We start from the raw sequence: 18,509 nt of genomic DNA on the forward strand, positions 1-18,509 counted from the left end.
CATGTCGGTCTACTTACGCCGCAGCACACCTGCTTACTTAATCAGCTCATGTTTACTACAATTCATATTGCTACCAAAGCCGCTCACCTTACTTCGTATGACATTGCTGTGTTGCTATCGCCTTCATTGCTTCGCCCTTAGGTCGAAACTGTGACATTTTTTTAACCTGAACTTTCACGCTCGCCATGCTCTCTAAACTGCGTGCGCGAAAAAATAAAAAACTGCACACAGGGGTTTCTGTTCCTCGAAGAATCGCCTGTGTCTAGGTACTACTGAGGCGTTGTCGCTCCTTGAATATCTGACTTTGCCTAGGTACTACAGTGGAGAACTTCCTTTGCTCATTTGGTATACGTTTGTCTCTAGGCTAGCCGGCATGTGCGTTTGCGGTCTCGTTTTGCTGTCCCCCCGGGTCATTGAAAACTCCATGCCACAGGTAGGGGTTGCGCCCGCGGGCCGTTGACGACGCTACACGCCTCGCTGCCGAAAAGCCGCATCGCTCAAGTTTTCAACGACGAAAGTAGGCACGCTCACAGCGAAAAAAGGGAACAAGACGGCGGGATGACGGTGCCCGTGTGTTGAGGCTGACAACAATGACGCCGACATGGTAAGTTTTTTTTTTCTTGCTTGCAGTGAAAGTGCGATGTTGCGAGCGTCCGCTCTTGCGCAAGCGGATACTGCTCTCGTTTGTGCCCCGGTGCCGTGGCGGAAGCCGCGGTGCCGGGTGCCGACGTGAAGCGGTGGTCGTAGAGGTGTTGCGAAGCGCAGCGTAGCAACACCCCAAATAAAAAAATACTGCTCCAGTCAGGTAGACTGCTCCCTCCATGATAGTGAGATTATATTTGCATCATCAAACAGTGATGCGTTTATTTAGGAATACCATTGATCCTTAACAGCAACCACAGTTGTGCCTAGTCATCACCAGCCCAGCGTGTTCTCCGTTCCAACGCCGGCGGCGGGAAGCCAGCGTCGCGTAAACAAACCTCAAGTCTCGGAAGCCAACGTTAGCAACAAACGGATACAAAACGAGCAAAGGAAGCTCTCCGCTGTAGTACCTAGGCAAAGTTGGATATTCATAAAGAAAAAGCCCCCAAATTTTCTCTCGTAACACCGACTCCGCGCGCAGTGAGCTCCGCTAGGGACGAACAGAGCAAAACCGGCAACTCAATTCCTCAGTAGTACCTAGACACAGGCGAATCTTCAAGAAAGAGAAGTCCCTATGTGCAGTTTCTTCATTTATCGCGCATGCGCAGTTAGGAGAGCATGGCGAGCGTGAAGTTCAGGTCTGTTTTTATCTTCCTCGGTAGTGACCACGTTATGACTGTAACCAAAAATCCGAGGACACCTAAGCACGCCTTGTGACTTGCTGAACGCCAAAGCATTAACGTCCAATTGAACGCAGCTGAGTGGTCCTTCGAATTTTGCGCTGCAAGTAATGTTTTCGAGTTTTGCGAATAAATTGCTGCGGATTAGTTTTTAAATGCGAAGCATTTCTTGGCGAACATTTGCTACTTTGACAATATCTATCTATCTAGCCGCCTACGTCTTTGTGCTCTCATGGTCGTTTCGTTGACTTGGTAGGTACCAAAATTGGCATACTATGACAGGAGTGTATGACGAACATAAGTGATGGGTCATGACATAAATGTCATGACATGCGTGTCATGTAGGTCATGACAGTGGCCCAGCGAAAAAGATTAACACTCGACAACCACTGTAATGGGTTCGGACATGGGTACTAAGTGAAGGAAACACTAAAGGATGCTAGTAGAAGTCATAGTCATGAGCATGACTCAGCAAATATGACAATGAGCGAAAAATGACTAACACTCAAAAACCCCTCGAATGGTTTCTGACGTGGGTACTAAGTGAACGAAACACTAAAGGATAATGGTAGAAGTCATGACCATGTCTGAGCAAACATGACAATGACCCAGCGAAAAAATACTAACACTCAAAAACCACTGAAATGGCTTTGGACGTGGGTACTAAGTGAAGGAAACACTAAAGGATGGTGGTAGAAGTCGTAGTCATCATCACCATGACTGAGGAAAAATGAGAATGACTCAGCGGAAAAAGATTAACTCTCAAAAACCAATGGAATGGGTTCGGCTGTGGTAATACGAGTAAGTGAAGGAAAAGGCTAAAGGTTGATGGTCGAAGTCATAGTCATGAGCCTGACTAAGGCTTTCGCCTTAAGGTCTCTTAGGTGTAGCTAAATGGACTCATGAATGTCATGAAATGCGTGTCATTTAGGTCATGAGAGAGCCACCTAGGTCTTGGTGACCTCATGGTCGTTTCGTTAACTTGGTAGGCTCCCCGCACACTGCTTGCATAACATCGATTCCCACAAGGCGTGGGATCTGCCGGATTTTTATAGTTTCTACGTTGGCATGTTCGCTGTAGACTGGCATCATTTGCGCGATATTACTGTGAAATCAGGGATGCCACATGCCACCGACGTTTGGCGCGACGAGAGACCGAGGAAGCAGCAGCAGGTAATTAGTTAAAAACGTAATTAAATAATTTTTGTTTATTGCTTGATTATGCATTTCAATTTTGCTCTTGCAAGTAATGGCCGCATCTTCCAGTAGACCAGCTCCTGGCCTAGAAATATGCTATCTGCCACAAGCAATTTTTAAAAGTTTTCAAAGTGTTCGCGGAATCACCCTGTATGTCTGGGTGCAGACGTGCATACGCACGTACCCACCCGCACACCGAATGTCTGGGTGTGCGGGTGGGAATGTGTGTGTGTTTGCATGTGTGTGGGTTGGTGCGTGTGTGTGTCGGTGTGTATGGATGTGTGTGCGGGTGGGGGGGGGCGGATGTGTGTTTGCGTGTAGGTGGGTGCGTGTGTGTTTGTGGGTGCGTGCGTGTGGGCGGGTGCGTGCATGCGTGTGTGTGTTTGGGTGTGTGTGGGTGTGCATGTGGGTGTGTACGTTGGGCGGGTGGATGTGTGTAGGCGCGTGTGGGTGTGCATGTGGGTGTGTATCTATGTAGGGGTGGATATGTGTGCGTGTGTGTAGGGGTGTGCGGGTGTGGGCGTGTTTGTGTGTGTGGGCGCATGTGTATGTGTGTGTGCGTGCGCATGCGTGCGTGTGTGCGTGTGGTTGTGTGTGCGTGTGAGGGTGAGGGTGTGTGCATGAGTGTGCGTGCGTGTAGGTGTGGGTGTGTGCATGCGTGGGTGTGTGCGTGTGTGCGTTCGTGTGTGTGCGAACCGACTTCGCTATACAAAAAGAACTTCACGAAGTACGGCTTTGAGCGAGAAGCACTCTCGTCAAGGAAGCCCACTCCACTAAATTAACTGATCTAGTTGCTTCAGCAACACATTTATGCAACAGCATGTCAACATTCAAACTAGGTGACCGGTAGTGGCGCAATAAACAAAGTGCCACAGAGCTTCTGCTCAGCACTTCTCTTTGTAATACGGTAAATATCCTCAGTGCCTATGCAAATCCCCGCCGGTAGAAGCACAGGTTGTGAAGCGAGAAGCATGGCTCAAAGTCGAATAATTTTTGACGACCAATGTTTCTAAGTATCAGTTGGCTGTGGAAACCATGCAGAACGAAATGGTCTGCAATGAGAGAATTTCAGTGAATTTCTACAGTACAAAACTATTTTAAAACTGTATAGTTTGCATTTGCTTAAGAAGAAAATAAAGTTAAATTTGAGTGGAGAAAGTATGGGTTGAGAATTTTTTCCCACTAAAACCGCGCGGTGTCCAACGCGTTCTGCTTGACGTTCCTAATGTCACGGTATTCTGGCCCATTTTGACCGCCGCTCTTGGCGCAATAAAGGTTCCCGAAAACTGCCAGTATGACTACTCAATCTTCAATACAACATAATCATTTCTATTTGAAAAAATTATTAACTAGACGCGAACAGATTGTGAAAATACATGACGCCGATGCCCCAGGCAACACGCTATTTCTCACGGATGTCCGATCAAGATCCGTGAGACTCAACACGGGTGCGGAACGTGGGTCCACAACAGGCAGAGCTTTGTGCGTGACTCCAATAAAAGTGTCTAAAACGCAGGAACGTTTCAACACACGGCGGTGTAAACACAAATGCAACGTCATCATTGCGAAAACACACTGAAGAAGCCATATCGGCTCCCGAACGCTTCCGACTGCTTGCTACAGCGTATGAGTTAGATTCAATCTCTACAGCTTGGTTTTAACTCATACAAGTTAGTGAATTTCTTCGAGTCTTATTCAAACGACCCTACAACTGCTTGTGTCCACGCTCCACTAGTCGCCTCCAGTCGCCATGAGCTGTGCCAAACATGTCACCGATTGTGTTCACGTGCCAGGACTTGTATTCTGAATTTGATGTTCGACATTGAATATGTGTCAAAAATATTTTTTTTTGTTTTGAGGCACTTTGCAATAAATCCTTACGCTTTCAGATAAGACATTGACCGCTGAAGTTACTGCTTTTAGGCAAAAAGTGCACGTTTATGATTCGTCCGCATGTCTTTTGACACACTAGGTAGGCAAGAACAGTGTATAAAACTAAGTGCATCATAAAGTACACACGTCCTTAGTCATATCATAAGACGGCAACAAACAAAGATGCCGAGGACAGCATGGGGAAAATTGCTTTACTTAATTATCAAATGAAATAAAGAAATTACAAATTAATGGGAATGAAAGTCGAGGAAAAAACAACGGGCCGCCGGTGGGGCACGAACCCACGTCTTCGCATTACGCGTGCGATGTTCTTACCCATTGAGCTACCGCGGCGCCGTTTTCCCATCCGCTTTCTTGTGTATTTATGCTTACCTGCTAGAACTAACCCTGGAAGAGTTTCCTTTCTACACGTCCTTAGTGTGTTTTATATGCTAAATTCCGCGTTTTACACGCTGTTTCGGGCCGTGATAAATAAAGACTAAACGAATTTTTCAATTTAGGCGCATAGGTCGGCGCACTCACTCATGAGTGCACTCACTCACACTCACTCGCAGTCATTTGAAAGGCGTGAGTGCGAGTGAGTGCCTGTGAGTGTGAGTGGATGCGAGTGCGAGTGAGTGGCAGTGAGTGTGGGTGCAGGTGAGTGCGAGTGAGAGTGAGTGCCAGTGAGTGCGAGTGAGTGCAAATGAGTGCGAGTGCGAGTGAGTGCCTGTGAGTGTGAGTGGATGCGAGTGCGAGTGAGTGCCAGTGAGCGTGTGTGCAGGTGAGTGCGAGTGCGAGTGAGTGCCAGTGAGTGTGTGTGCAGGTGAGTGCAAGTGAGAGTGAATGCCAGTGAGTGTGTGTGCAGGTGAGTGCGAGTGCGAGTGAGTGCCAGTGAGTGTGAGTGGATGCGAGTGCGAGTGAGTGCCAGTGAGTGTGTGTGCAGGTGATTGCGAGTGCGAGTGAGTGCCAGTGAGTGCGAGTGCAGGTGAGTGCGAGTGAGGGCCAGTGAGTGTGAGTGAGTGCCAGTGCGAGTGAGTGCCAGTGAGTGTGAGTGGAAGTGAGTGCGAGTGAGTGCCAGTGAGTGTGAGTGCGAGTGAGTGTCGGTGAGTGTGAGTGGAGGTGAGTGTGAGTGAGTGTAGGTGAGTGCCAGTGAGTGTGAGTGAGCGCCAGTGAGCGTGAGTGGAGGTGAGTGCCAGTGAGTGTGAGTGGAAGTGAGAGCCAGTGAGTGGAGGTGAGTGCCAGTGAGTGTGAGTGGAGGTGAGAGCCAATGAGTGTGAGTGGAAGTGAGTGTGCACGTGGTGAGTGCCTGTAAGTGTGAGTGGATATGAGTGTCAACGTGACTGAGTGCTGTGTGAGTGGAGCTGAGTGTTAACGTGACTGAATGCTGTGAGTGTGAACGTGATGAGTGCTTCTGGGTGTATAGAGGTGAGTGTGAACGTGAGCGTGAGTGCAGGTGAGTGGGAACATGAGTGAGTGTTTTTGAGTGGAAGTGAGTGTGAGCGTGGTGAGTTCTTGAACGATGAGCAGAGGTGATATCGGTTCACCTTGCTTGCGGAAAAATGGAGGCACGTTGTGTGTACAAGCTCACTCGCGGTGATCACTTATCGCGCTAGCATATTGTGCACGCCAAGATAGAAACCACTCACTAAGGTCGTAATAATCCAAGGTTCAGGCATGAGTGAGACAATGTATAATGAAATGAGCGGATATAATATATTGCCATAGCAATTATATGGACACTCCAAGCGAACTTCTGCTGTGGCCGTGGACGTCGTTGTGAGGTTCCATATGAAGTACAACACGGTAAAATCGTCGCCGAGTGCTGGCGGTACGCTGCGTGTGCGAGTGCAAGCTTGCGAGGGTCAGCCGACACTTGCTGCTCAGTCTCGTCGCGCGAGGGAAAAGGCGGGGCGGAAGCGTGCTGCTTCTGTCGCCTGTCAGGCACGGGGGGGAGGAGGAGGGGAGGGGGTCGTCTTGTTCCGACTCCGGCCGCGTGGGTGTCGCATCTCGAAAGCGATCTGCGACGTGGAAAATGTGCGCGCCCGCGCGGGCCTCCTCTTCAAATCGATTTGCGACGTGAACAATGTTCAACTAGAACCGGTAACTTCGTATGCGCTGTGTTTTCGAGGTTTGGTTGGCTTTGAAGCGAGAGGCGGCACGAAGGTCAATTCGCTCGCGTCTATAGCTGCGCCTCGATCCTTACTCCAGCGTTCTGACAGCGAGTTTCCGCGGTCATCGAGCGAGATGCGTTCATGTTTACCTGTGCGCGCGTGACACCATGCTTGTCTATTGAGTTAGTAGGTGAATGTTTACAAGTTTATACGGCCCATTAAACTACTATCCTTGCTTCGTATAGCTCTCTACTAATTTGCTATCGCAATCGAAGCTTCGCCTTTCGGGCGAAACTGCGACGTTTTCTTGAATACGTCAGGGAATATGTATGGGCTGGAGCGCTGATGGCAGACATATCCAAATCACGACCGGAAAATTTTGCCATGACTTCCACTGAGTGAAGACGCTTAATACGGTGTGATTTGCTACACCTTCGCGGGTCATCCGCCTTCAGAGGGTGGAATGGCTCCTCATTTTCTTTCTGCTTCCCTCTTAAACGTACACGTACAGGCTCTTATATAAACAGGCAGAGCGGAAGAGGGACTATAGCCAAGTTAGCACAGAGTAACAGACACGCACGCTCGCATACACGGAGAAAAAACGAAGATGCAATGGTAGATACCGCTTTGTTCTCCCTTTTGTGTTTGTTTCGGCGTTAAGTGGTTGACTAAGTATATGGACAGGCAATCTCTCTCTCTATTTCCCGCTCCCTTGGCTCAATCCGACCGAAGAGGAGCTTAGCGAGCATGGGCGGCAAGCATGCACACGTCTAATGTAAATGACAGAGAGATGGACAGAGAGAGGTTGGGGCTGACGTCAATGCTTATGTCACCATGAATAAATTGAAGCGAAAACTTTGGTCGTGCTAGTTTTGCTCTGCTTTGCAGTGTTAATAAACCAGCTCTTCTTAATAATTCAGTAAATCAAACCGTTAACTTGTATTTATTAAAACAGAACCTTATTGCCGTCCTTTGCACCCCTTCCATTCTTGCAATAAATTCTTTTGTGTACGGAAACCAAACAATATTGGTGTGCTCCTGCACTGTTCGAACAAGCATTTTGTAGGCGAGCAAATTTTATCTGGGGGCGCAGGACGAAGGTGTCTTCTCAGAAAGAAGAGTCGCTTTAGTGGTCAGCATGTACAGTGATTTCCACTTGAGGTTATTTTGTTAACATGGCTTTCCCATAGGAGAGCGTATGTTAAAGTGACACCTGAATATTTACGCTGAAATGCACAAGTGAGAGGTGTGTCATTAATGATATAAGTAAACTCAGATATCTGTTTCTTTATTAGTGTTAGCGTTACAGATTTTTGGGCATTAAGAGTCATCTGCCACTCCTGACACCAAGAAAAGGCTGAATTTTGTAAATGGTGATTATAACTGTGAATAAATTCGCGGTACGAAATACAATAGTCAGCGAATAGACGGATGTTACCATGTAATCAGGAAGGCAAATTTTTATGTATATTAAAAATAAAACTGGGTCCAAAACACTGCCTTGGCGCACTCCCGATGCAACAGGTGCTAAATTGGAAGCTTCGTTATGAATATACACGAATTGTGAGCGGTATAGATCGGCACAGTGACTCATGAGTGCACTCACACTCTCACTCATTTCAAAGGGGTGAGTGCGAGTGAGTTCCAGTGAGTGTGAGCGCAGGTGAGCGCGAGTGCGAGTGAGTGCCAGGGATTGTTAGTGCAGGTGAGTGCGAGTGCGAGTGAGTGTCAGTGAGTGTGAGCGCAGGTGAGCGCGAGTGAGTGCCAGTGAGTGTGAGTGCAGGTGAGTGCGAATGCGAGTGAGTGCCAGTGAGTGTGAGTGCAGGTGAGTGCGAGTGTGAGTTAGTGCGAGTGAGTGTCAGTGAGTGTGAGTGCAGGTGAGTGCGAGTGCAGGTGAGTGCGAGTGCAGGTGAGTGCGACTGCAGGTGAGTGCGAGTGCAGGTGAGTGCGAGTGCGAGTGAGTGCCAGTGAGTGTGAGTGCAGGTGAGTGCGAGTGAGTGTCAGTGAGTGTGAGCGCAGGTGAGCGCGAGTGCGAGTGAGTGCCAGTGAGTGTGAGTGCAGGTGAGTGCGAGTGCGAGTGAGTGCCAGTGAGTGTGAGTGCAGGTGAGTGCGAGTGTGAGTTAGCGCCAGTGATTGAGTGCAGGTGAGTGCGAATGCGAGTGAGTGCCAGTGAGTGTGAGTGCAGGTGAGTGCGAGTGTGAGTTAGTGCCAGTGATTGTGAGTGCAGGTGAGTGCGAGTGCGAGTGAGTGTCAGTGAGTGTGAGTGCAGGTGAGTGCGAGTGCGAGTGAGTGTGAGCGCAGGTGAGCGCGAGTGCGAGTGAGTGCCAGTGAGTGTGAGTGCAGGTGAGTGCGAGTGCGAGTGAGTGCCAGTGAGTGTGAGTGCAGGTGAGTGCGAGTGTGAGTTAGCGCCAGTGATTGAGTGCAGGTGAGTGCGAATGCGAGTGAGTGCCAGTGAGTGTGAGTGCAGGTGAGTGCGAGTGTGAGTTAGTGCCAGTGATTGTGAGTGCAGGTGAGTGCGAGTGCGAGTGAGTGTCAGTGAGTGTGAGTGCAGGTTAGTGCGAGTGCGAGTGAGTGTGAGCGCAGGTGAGCGCGAGTGCGAGTGAGTACCAGTGAGTGTGAGTGCAGGTGAGTGCGAGTGCGAGTGAGTGCCAGTGAGTGTGAGTGCAGGTGAGTGCGAATGCGAGTGAGTGCCAGTGAGTGTGGGTGCAGGTGAGTGCGAGTGAGTGTCAGTGAGTGTGAGCGCAGGTGAGCGCGAGTGCGAGTGAGTGCCAGGGATTGTTAGTGCAGGTGAGTGCGAGTGCGAGTGAGTGTCAGTGAGTGTGAGCGCAGGTGAGCGCGAGTGAGTGCCAGTGAGTGTGAGTGCAGGTGAGTGCGAATGCGAGTGAGTGCCAGTGAGTGTGAGTGCAGGTGAGTGCGAGTGTGAGTTAGTGCCAGTGATTGTGAGTGCAGGTGAGTGCGAGTGCGAGTGAGTGTCAGTGAGTGTGAGTGCAGGTGAGTGCGAGTGCAGGTGAGTGCGAGTGCAGGTGAGTGCGAGTGCGAGTGAGTGCCAGTGAGTGTGAGTGCAGGTGAGTGCGAGTGAGTGTCAGTGAGTGTGAGCGCAGGTGAGCGCGAGTGCGAGTGAGTGCCAGTGAGTGTGAGTGCAGGTGAGTGCGAGTGCGAGTGAGTGCCAGTGAGTGTGAGTGCAGGTGAGTGCGAGTGTGAGTTAGCGCCAGTGATTGAGTGCAGGTGAGTGCGAATGCGAGTGAGTGCCAGTGAGTGTGAGTGCAGGTGAGTGCGAGTGTGAGTTAGTGCCAGTGATTGTGAGTGCAGGTGAGTGCGAGTGCGAGTGAGTGTCAGTGAGTGTGAGTGCAGGTGAGTGCGAGTGCGAGTGAGTGTGAGCGCAGGTGAGCGCGAGTGCGAGTGAGTGCCAGTGAGTGTGAGTGCAGGTGAGTGCGAGTGCGAGTGAGTGCCAGTGAGTGTGAGTGCAGGTGAGTGCGAATGCGAGTGAGTGCCAGCGAGTGCGAGTGCAGGTGAGTGCGAGTGAGTGTGAGTGCAGCTGAGTGCGAGTGCGAGTGAGTGCCAGTGAGTGTGAGTGCAGGTGAGTGCGAGTGCGAGTGAGTGCCAGCGAGTGGGAGTGCAGGTGAGTGCGAGTGAGTGTGAGTGTGAGTGCAGCTGAGTGCGAGTGCGAGTGAGTGCCAGTGAGTGTGAGTGCAGGTGAGTGCGAGTGCGAGTGAGTGCCTGTGAGTGTGAGTGGAGATGAGTGCGAGTGCGAGTCAGGTTGTGTGAGTGCAGGTGAGTGCGAGTGCGAGTGAGTGCCTGTGAGTGTGAGTGGAAGTGAGTGCGAGTGCGAGTGCTGTGAGTGTGAGTGGAGGTAAGTGTGAACGTGAGTGAGTGCGGGGCCTGGAAAAAATTATGGTGAGTGAGTGTTAGTGAGTATTCTCCCACATTGCCGACCTATGTTTAGGCGACACTATAGCAATGACACGCTGAAATAAATTATTTAAAATCGTGCACTACTTGGCACCATATATATAGGAGCACTGTGTTGCATCGCATGCCTTCTTTGCAAGTGAAACACAGCTGAAAATATGGAACAATACTGACGAATATCGTTATCGTTCTACTTGCCCATGATCACTTTCTTTTGTTGTGAAACGTCCAAATGTGTCTTTTGAAATTCCCCGGGGATGTGCCTTGCAATGCTCGTGGATTACGCTGCACGTGGTACACTGGACATCTTGGCTACATACATTAAGGGGGAGGGGCGCTAGGGGACTTGCATTCTGCCACCCGGCTTTCATAGTTTTTTTTTCTAGCATATCGGCCTCGAATTAAGAAAATATTAATGGTACACCAATGTCTAATTTACAAGTTTCTTTTAACTTAACATATCTTCATAAGGCCTCTTTACGACTGAATGTTTCCGGCCTAGTGTGCCAGGCAACCAACAAATAACCTTTGATGGCAATGCTGTTCTTGGCAGTGAACGGCAGCCCCAGCAACGGCTTTTTCTTGCTCATTTGGCTTGCGCTCATGTTTCCCGATGCCACCAGTCTGTCAACCTCCTTGGCGTCTTCGAGCGCTTCCTCAAATCTCTCCTCGACGACAGCGTTGATGATGGGCTGCACTTCCCGGATGCGCCTGATGTAGGCCGAGACGAGGTCCACGCTTTTGACCTGCGAGAATAACGAAACGTAGTTTGGCACAATAGTTTCCACAGATTTTTTTTGTTTTTGTTAATTATTCAGAAGACAATGCCAAAAATAAATATGTATTGTCCGAGAAACTGCTTCAAAGGCACGAATGCGCGATAGTGTACCAAATCCCTTTCCCGTCCATAATTACCTATACATATCACTGAGACAATAGAAGTGGTTGGATTGAAATGCGGGGAGGCGCACATGATTAAATGGGGGGGGGGGGGGGGGGGAGTACAAGTACAAAATGAATTGCAGGCGAAGCATACAATGTAATCACTGCAAGATATATGCTTAAAACTAGATATTGCATGTGCGTAAACACCTACATGTGCAATAGAATCAGTACAGACATACGTTACTTCAGACTTATTTCACTAAAATAATGCAAAATAAATGAATAAACTGTTGTCAGGTCCATACCAACAGGACATTTGTAAGCAAAATCTATTTGTAGTTGTATAAAAAAATACGCATTGGCCATTTCCCCAGTACCCACTAAGCGCAAGTTCTTTTAACATTTTTCCGGCAATATGGTGGTGTTTTCGAAAGTTTGCTATTGTGTAGGGTTGTTATCGCATGCCATGCTATGTTCGTATCATTACATTGTCGTAAAGTACTTGTATAGTGTTGTACCACTGTTCATTCGAAATAAAATTTCAGAAAAGCTACTGTGCACCTAATTGCATGTTGAATAGCTACTTTCTGATTTACGAGACGTTGCGTTGCTATCTCGCTGTTTGCAGGAACGTCCAAATAGCGAAATTTTCCATTCGAATTGAATACGAATATTTGAGGGGAAAAAAACACACCACATGTCAAATTGAATTTTAAATATTTGCGCGTTTCGAAACAAACGAAAATTGCGTGAAAAGAAGAAAAAAAGTTGAGTGAAAGCTTCTCGGTAAAACAAAAAGTCGCAGTTACGCCCGAAGCATCGATTGAAGCATCGATTGCGATAGCATACTAGTGGACAGTTATATGAACTAACGATAGTAGTTTTATTGACCGTGTAAACTTGTAAACATAGGCATACTAAGTTAGCAAGCATGGTGTCACACTCGCACAAGCAAACATGAACGCGCGCATCCCACTCGATGACTGCGGAAACGCGCTGTCAAAATGCTGTAGTGAGAAGCAGCAGCGAGCGTCCCGCCCGTCGCATCAACGCGAACTAGGCCGCGAAAACACAGTGGAGGAAGGACTGTGCCCCCGCCGTAGATGGCTTTCGAGATACAACAGCTCGGGTGGGCGCTCGCGGCGCATAACGCGGCATCCCCACCGTCCCCCCGGATGCCTTGCGGCCCGGCGGGCGCCCCCCCCCCCCCCCCTCACTTCCTGGTATGTAAATGGAGCAAATCGTTATAAGCTTGTTGAATAAAATTGCTCGCACAGATACAGCCTCGGGAGGCGTGTTAAGGCAAACTGTAGGCAAGCAACAGACTTATATACAGTTATGGCTACACCTCCGGACAAGGCAGAAGCGTTGTCACGATCTTTACAGAAAATGACATATTGCTTGAGAAAGTTGGACTGGCTAAGTTTTAAGTGTGTTTCTTGGACACACAGCACCTTGAGATTAAATTTATGTATGAGTTCTGTGATGTCGTCGAGGTTACGAAGTAGTCCTCTGGCGTTCCACTGTATTATCTGTGTGTCCCTGTTGCAGACGATGTTTGTGCTCTGTGTCTCGTGTAAAAACACTAACTTAAATTACAGAGCCCTTCTCGGGCCCTGTGATGCGGGCTTTTTCTTTTTTTGGAGCGGTCGAGAGATTCTCGCCGCTCCTTAGGCGCTGGCTGCGCCGTCTGGCTAGAAGATGTGTCCATCGGCTCTGGCGGCACGCTGGACACCCGCTCTTGAGAGCGGTTTGTTCGCGGTGAAGGCCTCGTCTCGAGGGACGAGACCCTGGGGGCCACCAGCCCAGAGGTAGATGGCCCCTTCTGCTGGGGTGGCGGAGCAGCGCCAGCTGCAGCCGCCGAGGGGGCGGATGGCGTCACCGCTGGCTCACTACGCGTGTGCCAGACAGCCGCCGGGGGCCGTTGTTGCGCTGCCCCCTGACGCGTCACTTCGGCAAAGCTGGTTTTCAGCAGGTACGCTACCCGCCTGCGTGCCTCCTTAAAAGTTATGTTTTCCTTTACCTTAATTGTCACTATTTCCTTTTCTTTTTTCCAGATGGGTACGACCGCGAGTACGCGGCGTGCTCCACATCACAGTTAACACAATGTAGAGAACTTTCACAAGACTCAGAGGAGTGTTCACGAGCACTGCATTTCGCACAAGTTTGGAGGCCTCGACAGTTCTGCGAACTATGGCTGAACCGCTGGCATTTGAAACATCGAAGAGGATTTGGCACGTATGGCCTAACACGGAGCTTGATGTACCCGGCCTCGATGGACTCGGGCAGCACACTTGAGCTGAAAGTAAGTATCAGGGGCTTGGTTTGGATTTCCTTGCCGTCGCGCCTCATCTTAATTCGTTTAACATTGATTACATTCTGGTCACTGAAACCCTCCAGGAGTTAAGCCTCATCAGCTGCAACAGATCATCATCTGAGACAAAGCCACGGGGGGTATTCATAGTACGGTGCGGAGTTACTGTTACTTGGGCATCTCCAAATGACACTAGATTAGGCAGTTTCTCGTATTTTCTCGCAGTTCCAAGAGGAGATCCCCCGCTTGCCATCCTGGATGCTTTATAGCCTGGTGCAAAAATATCAGTCAAAGTCTTTGACACAAGGAAAGGTGAGATTGTTCGTACTGATTTGTCTGTTTTTTCTGAGTGAATTACATGGAATCGGGGAAAAGTTTCTCTTTGGCGACCAACAAACTGGAAGACTACATCGGTGCGCCCTCGTTTCAGACGGCAATCAGGGAGTGGGGGGAATGAACTTGCCATAAGTATTTATGGATTTTTCGGCAGCAACGCCAGCCACCCACCATGAAGCCCAACAAGGGGATGCAGCAGAATCTGTAAGGGACAGGTCCTGCAAATGCCAACTGTACGCCCCCACTATAACCAAATATGGAATATCCAAGGTTGGCTACCCACACAAGGTTAACCCTAGCTGCCTGGGAAATTGGAAGTAAAAGGAAAATGCGCAGAAGACAGGATAGATTGAAAGTGAGAGAGAAAGACGAAGGTTTAAGAGGAGGACAAAAAAAAGCAACTGCCAATTTCCCATTGGTGGGTCAGGCCAGGGGTGCCGTCTATGTGAAGCAGAGGCCGAAGAGGTGTGTTGCCTCCGCCGGGGGCCCTAAAGGTCCGAACACCCGGCATCGGCTCAACCCCCAGGATCCTCCTTCCCCCAGACACGGCTAAGCCGCGCATGGCTGCACGCGGGAGGGTCAAACTCCCATGCGCTCGGGTCCCTGGTGTCGCAATTAACACACCAAACGCCTGCTGACGCAGACGCCCCTGTGGGGACTGCTATGCTGATTGAACCGGGTTTGAGAGCAACCGTCAGACCAACTCGGGTGACTGGGTATCTGACGCTGGATGTGTAACCACCATTATCATCATTAGCTTATATTTGACCCCAATGCAGGACGAAGGCCTATCCCAGCGATATCCAATTACCCTGTCTTGCGTGAAGCAAATTCCAAGTTGTGCCTGCAAATTTTTACATGTCATTCCCCCACCTAATTCCCTGCCATCCTATAGTGCGCTGCCCTTACCTTGGCAACCATTCTGTAACCTAATGGACCACCGGTTATCTGCCCTGCGCATTACAGGGCCCCGGCCCAGGTCCATTTTCTTCCTCTCAATGTCAACTAGAATATCAGCTACCCCTATTTGTTCTCTCATCCTCACTGCTCTCTTCCTGTCTCTTAACGTTACGCCTAAGATTTTGTCGTTCCATCGCTCGATGCTCGGTCGTTCACTTGTTCTCAAGCTTCTTTGTTAACCTCCAAGCTTTTTGCCCTACACAGTAGTACCGGCAGAATGCAGTCATTGTAGACTTTTTCTCTTCAAAGATAGCGGCAAGCTCCCGGTCATGATTTAGTAATGCCTTTCCGCATGCACTCCTAATCCATTTTTATTCTTTTGTAAGTTTTCTTATCGTGATCAAGGTATCCTGTGCATGAGTAATCGACCTAAATAAACGTATTCCTGCACCGATTTTAGAGACTGACTACCGATAATGAATTCTTGTTTCCTTGCCAGGCTATTTAACATTACCTTTGTCTTTTGCATATTACTTTCCAACCATACTTTTACACTTTTGCAATGCGGGCTTGTCGGTATGGCATCGTGGAGTACTATTGTATAGCACATGCCGACGACGACACAAGAAGGCACATTAAAGTACGTCTGTGTCTTTCACGATGTACTTTCTTGCGTTCTCCTCCGTATGCGCTACCAGAGTACATCTTTTACACTTCCTTGGTTAAGGCCCTCAATCATTGGTTGCAAACTCTCCCCATCCTTGCTGAATAGGACAATATCATCTGCAAACCGAAGGTTGTTGAGATATTCGGTGTGGATCTTCACTCCTAATCCTTCCCACTCTAATCGCTTGAATACGTCTTCTAAGCATGCGCTGAGCCTGCATTGACGGCGTATGTGCCGCTATTCAATTAACCTCGCAGACGCCAGCTTTGGTCAGTGGGTATATGACACTGAATATCTGCCGCTCAACAACGAACCTCTCTGGCCCCAGCTTGGGTTTCTGGGTATGGGCCACGAGGTATGTGCCGCTCTTCAATGACAAAAAAAGAAACTTTAAATCTTATACTGTGCTGGGCGGAATCGCATCCACGTGGCATAAATTCAGACGATCTTGTCTGAACATGAAAGGAACAATTGTAATCCACGCGAATGTAGCACGACGCGGCTAGAAACGAACCCAGTGCGGGCTTCTCAGAAAGAAATCCTCGCAGTTGAGGAAAAATTCGTCCTGGTCCCGGATATGTATGTTCACAGCATACAGTTTCCTACTATAATTACTAGAAGGAACAATGGCGTTACAATCCTTCAGCCACCACGGGAATGATGGGCAGTACATGGCTTTGTCTGATCTTCGTGCTTCAAGCTTCGGACGCTCTTGTGGCTTCATTTATTACGCTTTATCTGGGCCTGAACTGGGCTGAATTTCAAAGCAATTTATACTTTTCTAAATTCCGAAGGCAATGCCAGTCTGTGAACACGCGTGTTCGCACGCGATTCCGCCCGTCGAGGGGGTCAATTAAAAACTCACCAAGCGTCTCAACCTGGATTCATGCGTCCGATGCGTAACGGTCTCAGTATCGGTCTTCTGTGTTAGAGGTCCTATGCTCAAACCCTGCCATCGAAATATTTCATTAATGTTTATTTAATCATTTATAACGCACCGAGTATGTTGAGAATGATCAGTTTCCAATGTCACGGAGCCGTTTAAAGCCAGAAGGCCGAGGTTGAGTCAAATCCATCTACTAACCATCACTCCCGCGCTGGATAAACCATGAAGTTTCAAACAAAAATGGCTGGTGGCTGAACGATTGCAGCACCAGTGTTCCCTCTAGTATTTATTGTACGACACTCCATAGACTGAACCGCCCTGCTTCCCGCTCCTATATGCACTAGGGTCAGAGTTCCCATTAGTAATTGTTGCATGAAAGTATGATTCACACACGCACCCCGCACGGACTTTTCGATGGCACCCCTAGATGGGGCAACACGTCCATTGGCAAGCGAGATCGAGGAGCCCTGTTGTATACACGCCTTATATATGATGCGTGCCGGCGTTGGCAATACGATGCGTCACTACGTTGCTTCAATGCTAATTCCATTAACGTCGACATTCGGCGTTAAATACATTCTGCCAGAATTACTTTTTTTTTTCTTTGTCGTTCGTCCCAATGTGAATCTGAATTGATCATACACTACCGCATAATAAAGCTTTAGTGTGCACTGGCATCTAAACAGTCCTCCACCTACTTGTATCTCGTGATACCCACAGGACAACCTAGTTGCGAAGCAAGATCAAAATGTTCATATAGTAATTAGCTGTGAACATAGTTATGTACCGCGTGAACTCGCACAAAACCATATTGCCAAATACATTTATATTGACACACGTACTTGTTTATTTCTCGGGTGACCGGTTTTTACCGGCTGGCAGGTGTTGGACGTTGTCGCTCGGCCCGGAGTGCACCTGCGTGTGTCGGATGTTTCTCGAGGGTTGTCGATGGTTCTGTACGTTGTCTGTTGTCACCGAACCTTGTGTGATCTGATTGTGTGCCCGACGTGGGTTGTGTGGTGCTTTCTGGGGGGCGCGAGGGCGCCGGCCATTGCTTTGGAGCCTTCGATCACCTGTGTGTGGAAGCCGACGTGCCTGACACGCTGATCAGGTTTTGACGATCACCGACTGTGTTCGCCGCTATCGTTGTGCTTCGAGTATCGTCTTGTTCGCCCAATGAAAGTTAGTTTCGTCATTGACAGTCTTCCTACTGTATTCTTGACGGTCACTACAACGTGACAGTATGGCATGACTTTTCTTTCTATGTGTTGTACGTGATTTCGGTTGTAGTGCATATACGTCACCCGTGTGTCTGCCTTTTTCTTTATATATATTTTTCTTTTGTTAAGGGCCGGCTTGTTTTTTAAGTTTCAGTATATATTTGTTCTATGTGAACAGGTGTAGGCAGCGCCACCCAAAGGCGCCAACATCAAGGGATAACTGAAGGAACTGTTAGGTTAAAAACCAGCAGGTGAATAAACCTAGGTTGAAACGACGCTCGTTGATCACGCACCATCATGCCCAAAGATAGTCCTGTTCATAATCTGATTATAAAACAAATTCAGCGATGATTTAGGCATCAATGAAACCTGCACGCTTTCTATTGCCACGGCGACGGTCTACTGCTCATCCACGGCCAAAGCAAGCCCAAAGTACGTCAGTGGATCTGAAACTACGGGGCCGAAAACGCCTGCATGCGCACAGCTATATACTCATTACACTAACACACGAGGACATTGGCGCGTGAAATGATAAAAAATAATCTGACTATGTCCAAGCGACGGCAAATCACATTACCTTGATTCTGTCCAGCTACGTGGCATTTGCATATATTCAAAGTTACGTCAAACACCCGGTATACGACAATCCAACTCAGAGTATGGTCATCTGTAAATGCAGCACAGCAACAACATTTGAACTCATAAATGCGTAGTAAGCAACGAGATAACAGAGCAACAGAATACAAGGCTTTAGCTTCAAAACTTTTAAAAGCTTTAGCACGGTGAGTTGTCCCCAGTGCTGTGGGGTGGTCTGTGTATCTGCCGAGTGTTCTATTCTCATTTGCAGTTAACTGTTACTTTCACGCGGCTGTTATATTTTGCTATGT

General features: G+C 48.7%; 1 protein-coding gene across 1 annotated transcript in view; it reads right to left on the reverse strand.

Moving 5' to 3' along the window:
• LOC119450686 (fatty-acid amide hydrolase 2-A) overlaps nucleotides 1-18,509 on the reverse strand; it is a 38,193-nt gene that overhangs the window by 19,245 nt on the left and 439 nt on the right. Inside the window, exon 2 of the mRNA XM_037714199.2 lies at nucleotides 10,941-11,160. Within this exon, the coding sequence (XP_037570127.1) occupies nucleotides 10,941-11,160 (220 nt within the window). The remainder of the gene's footprint in view (nucleotides 1-10,940; nucleotides 11,161-18,509) is intronic.

The sequence above is a fragment of the Dermacentor silvarum genome, chromosome 4 (genome assembly GCF_013339745.2).
Source record: "Dermacentor silvarum isolate Dsil-2018 chromosome 4, BIME_Dsil_1.4, whole genome shotgun sequence".
Lineage (NCBI taxonomy): Eukaryota > Metazoa > Arthropoda > Arachnida > Ixodida > Ixodidae > Dermacentor > Dermacentor silvarum.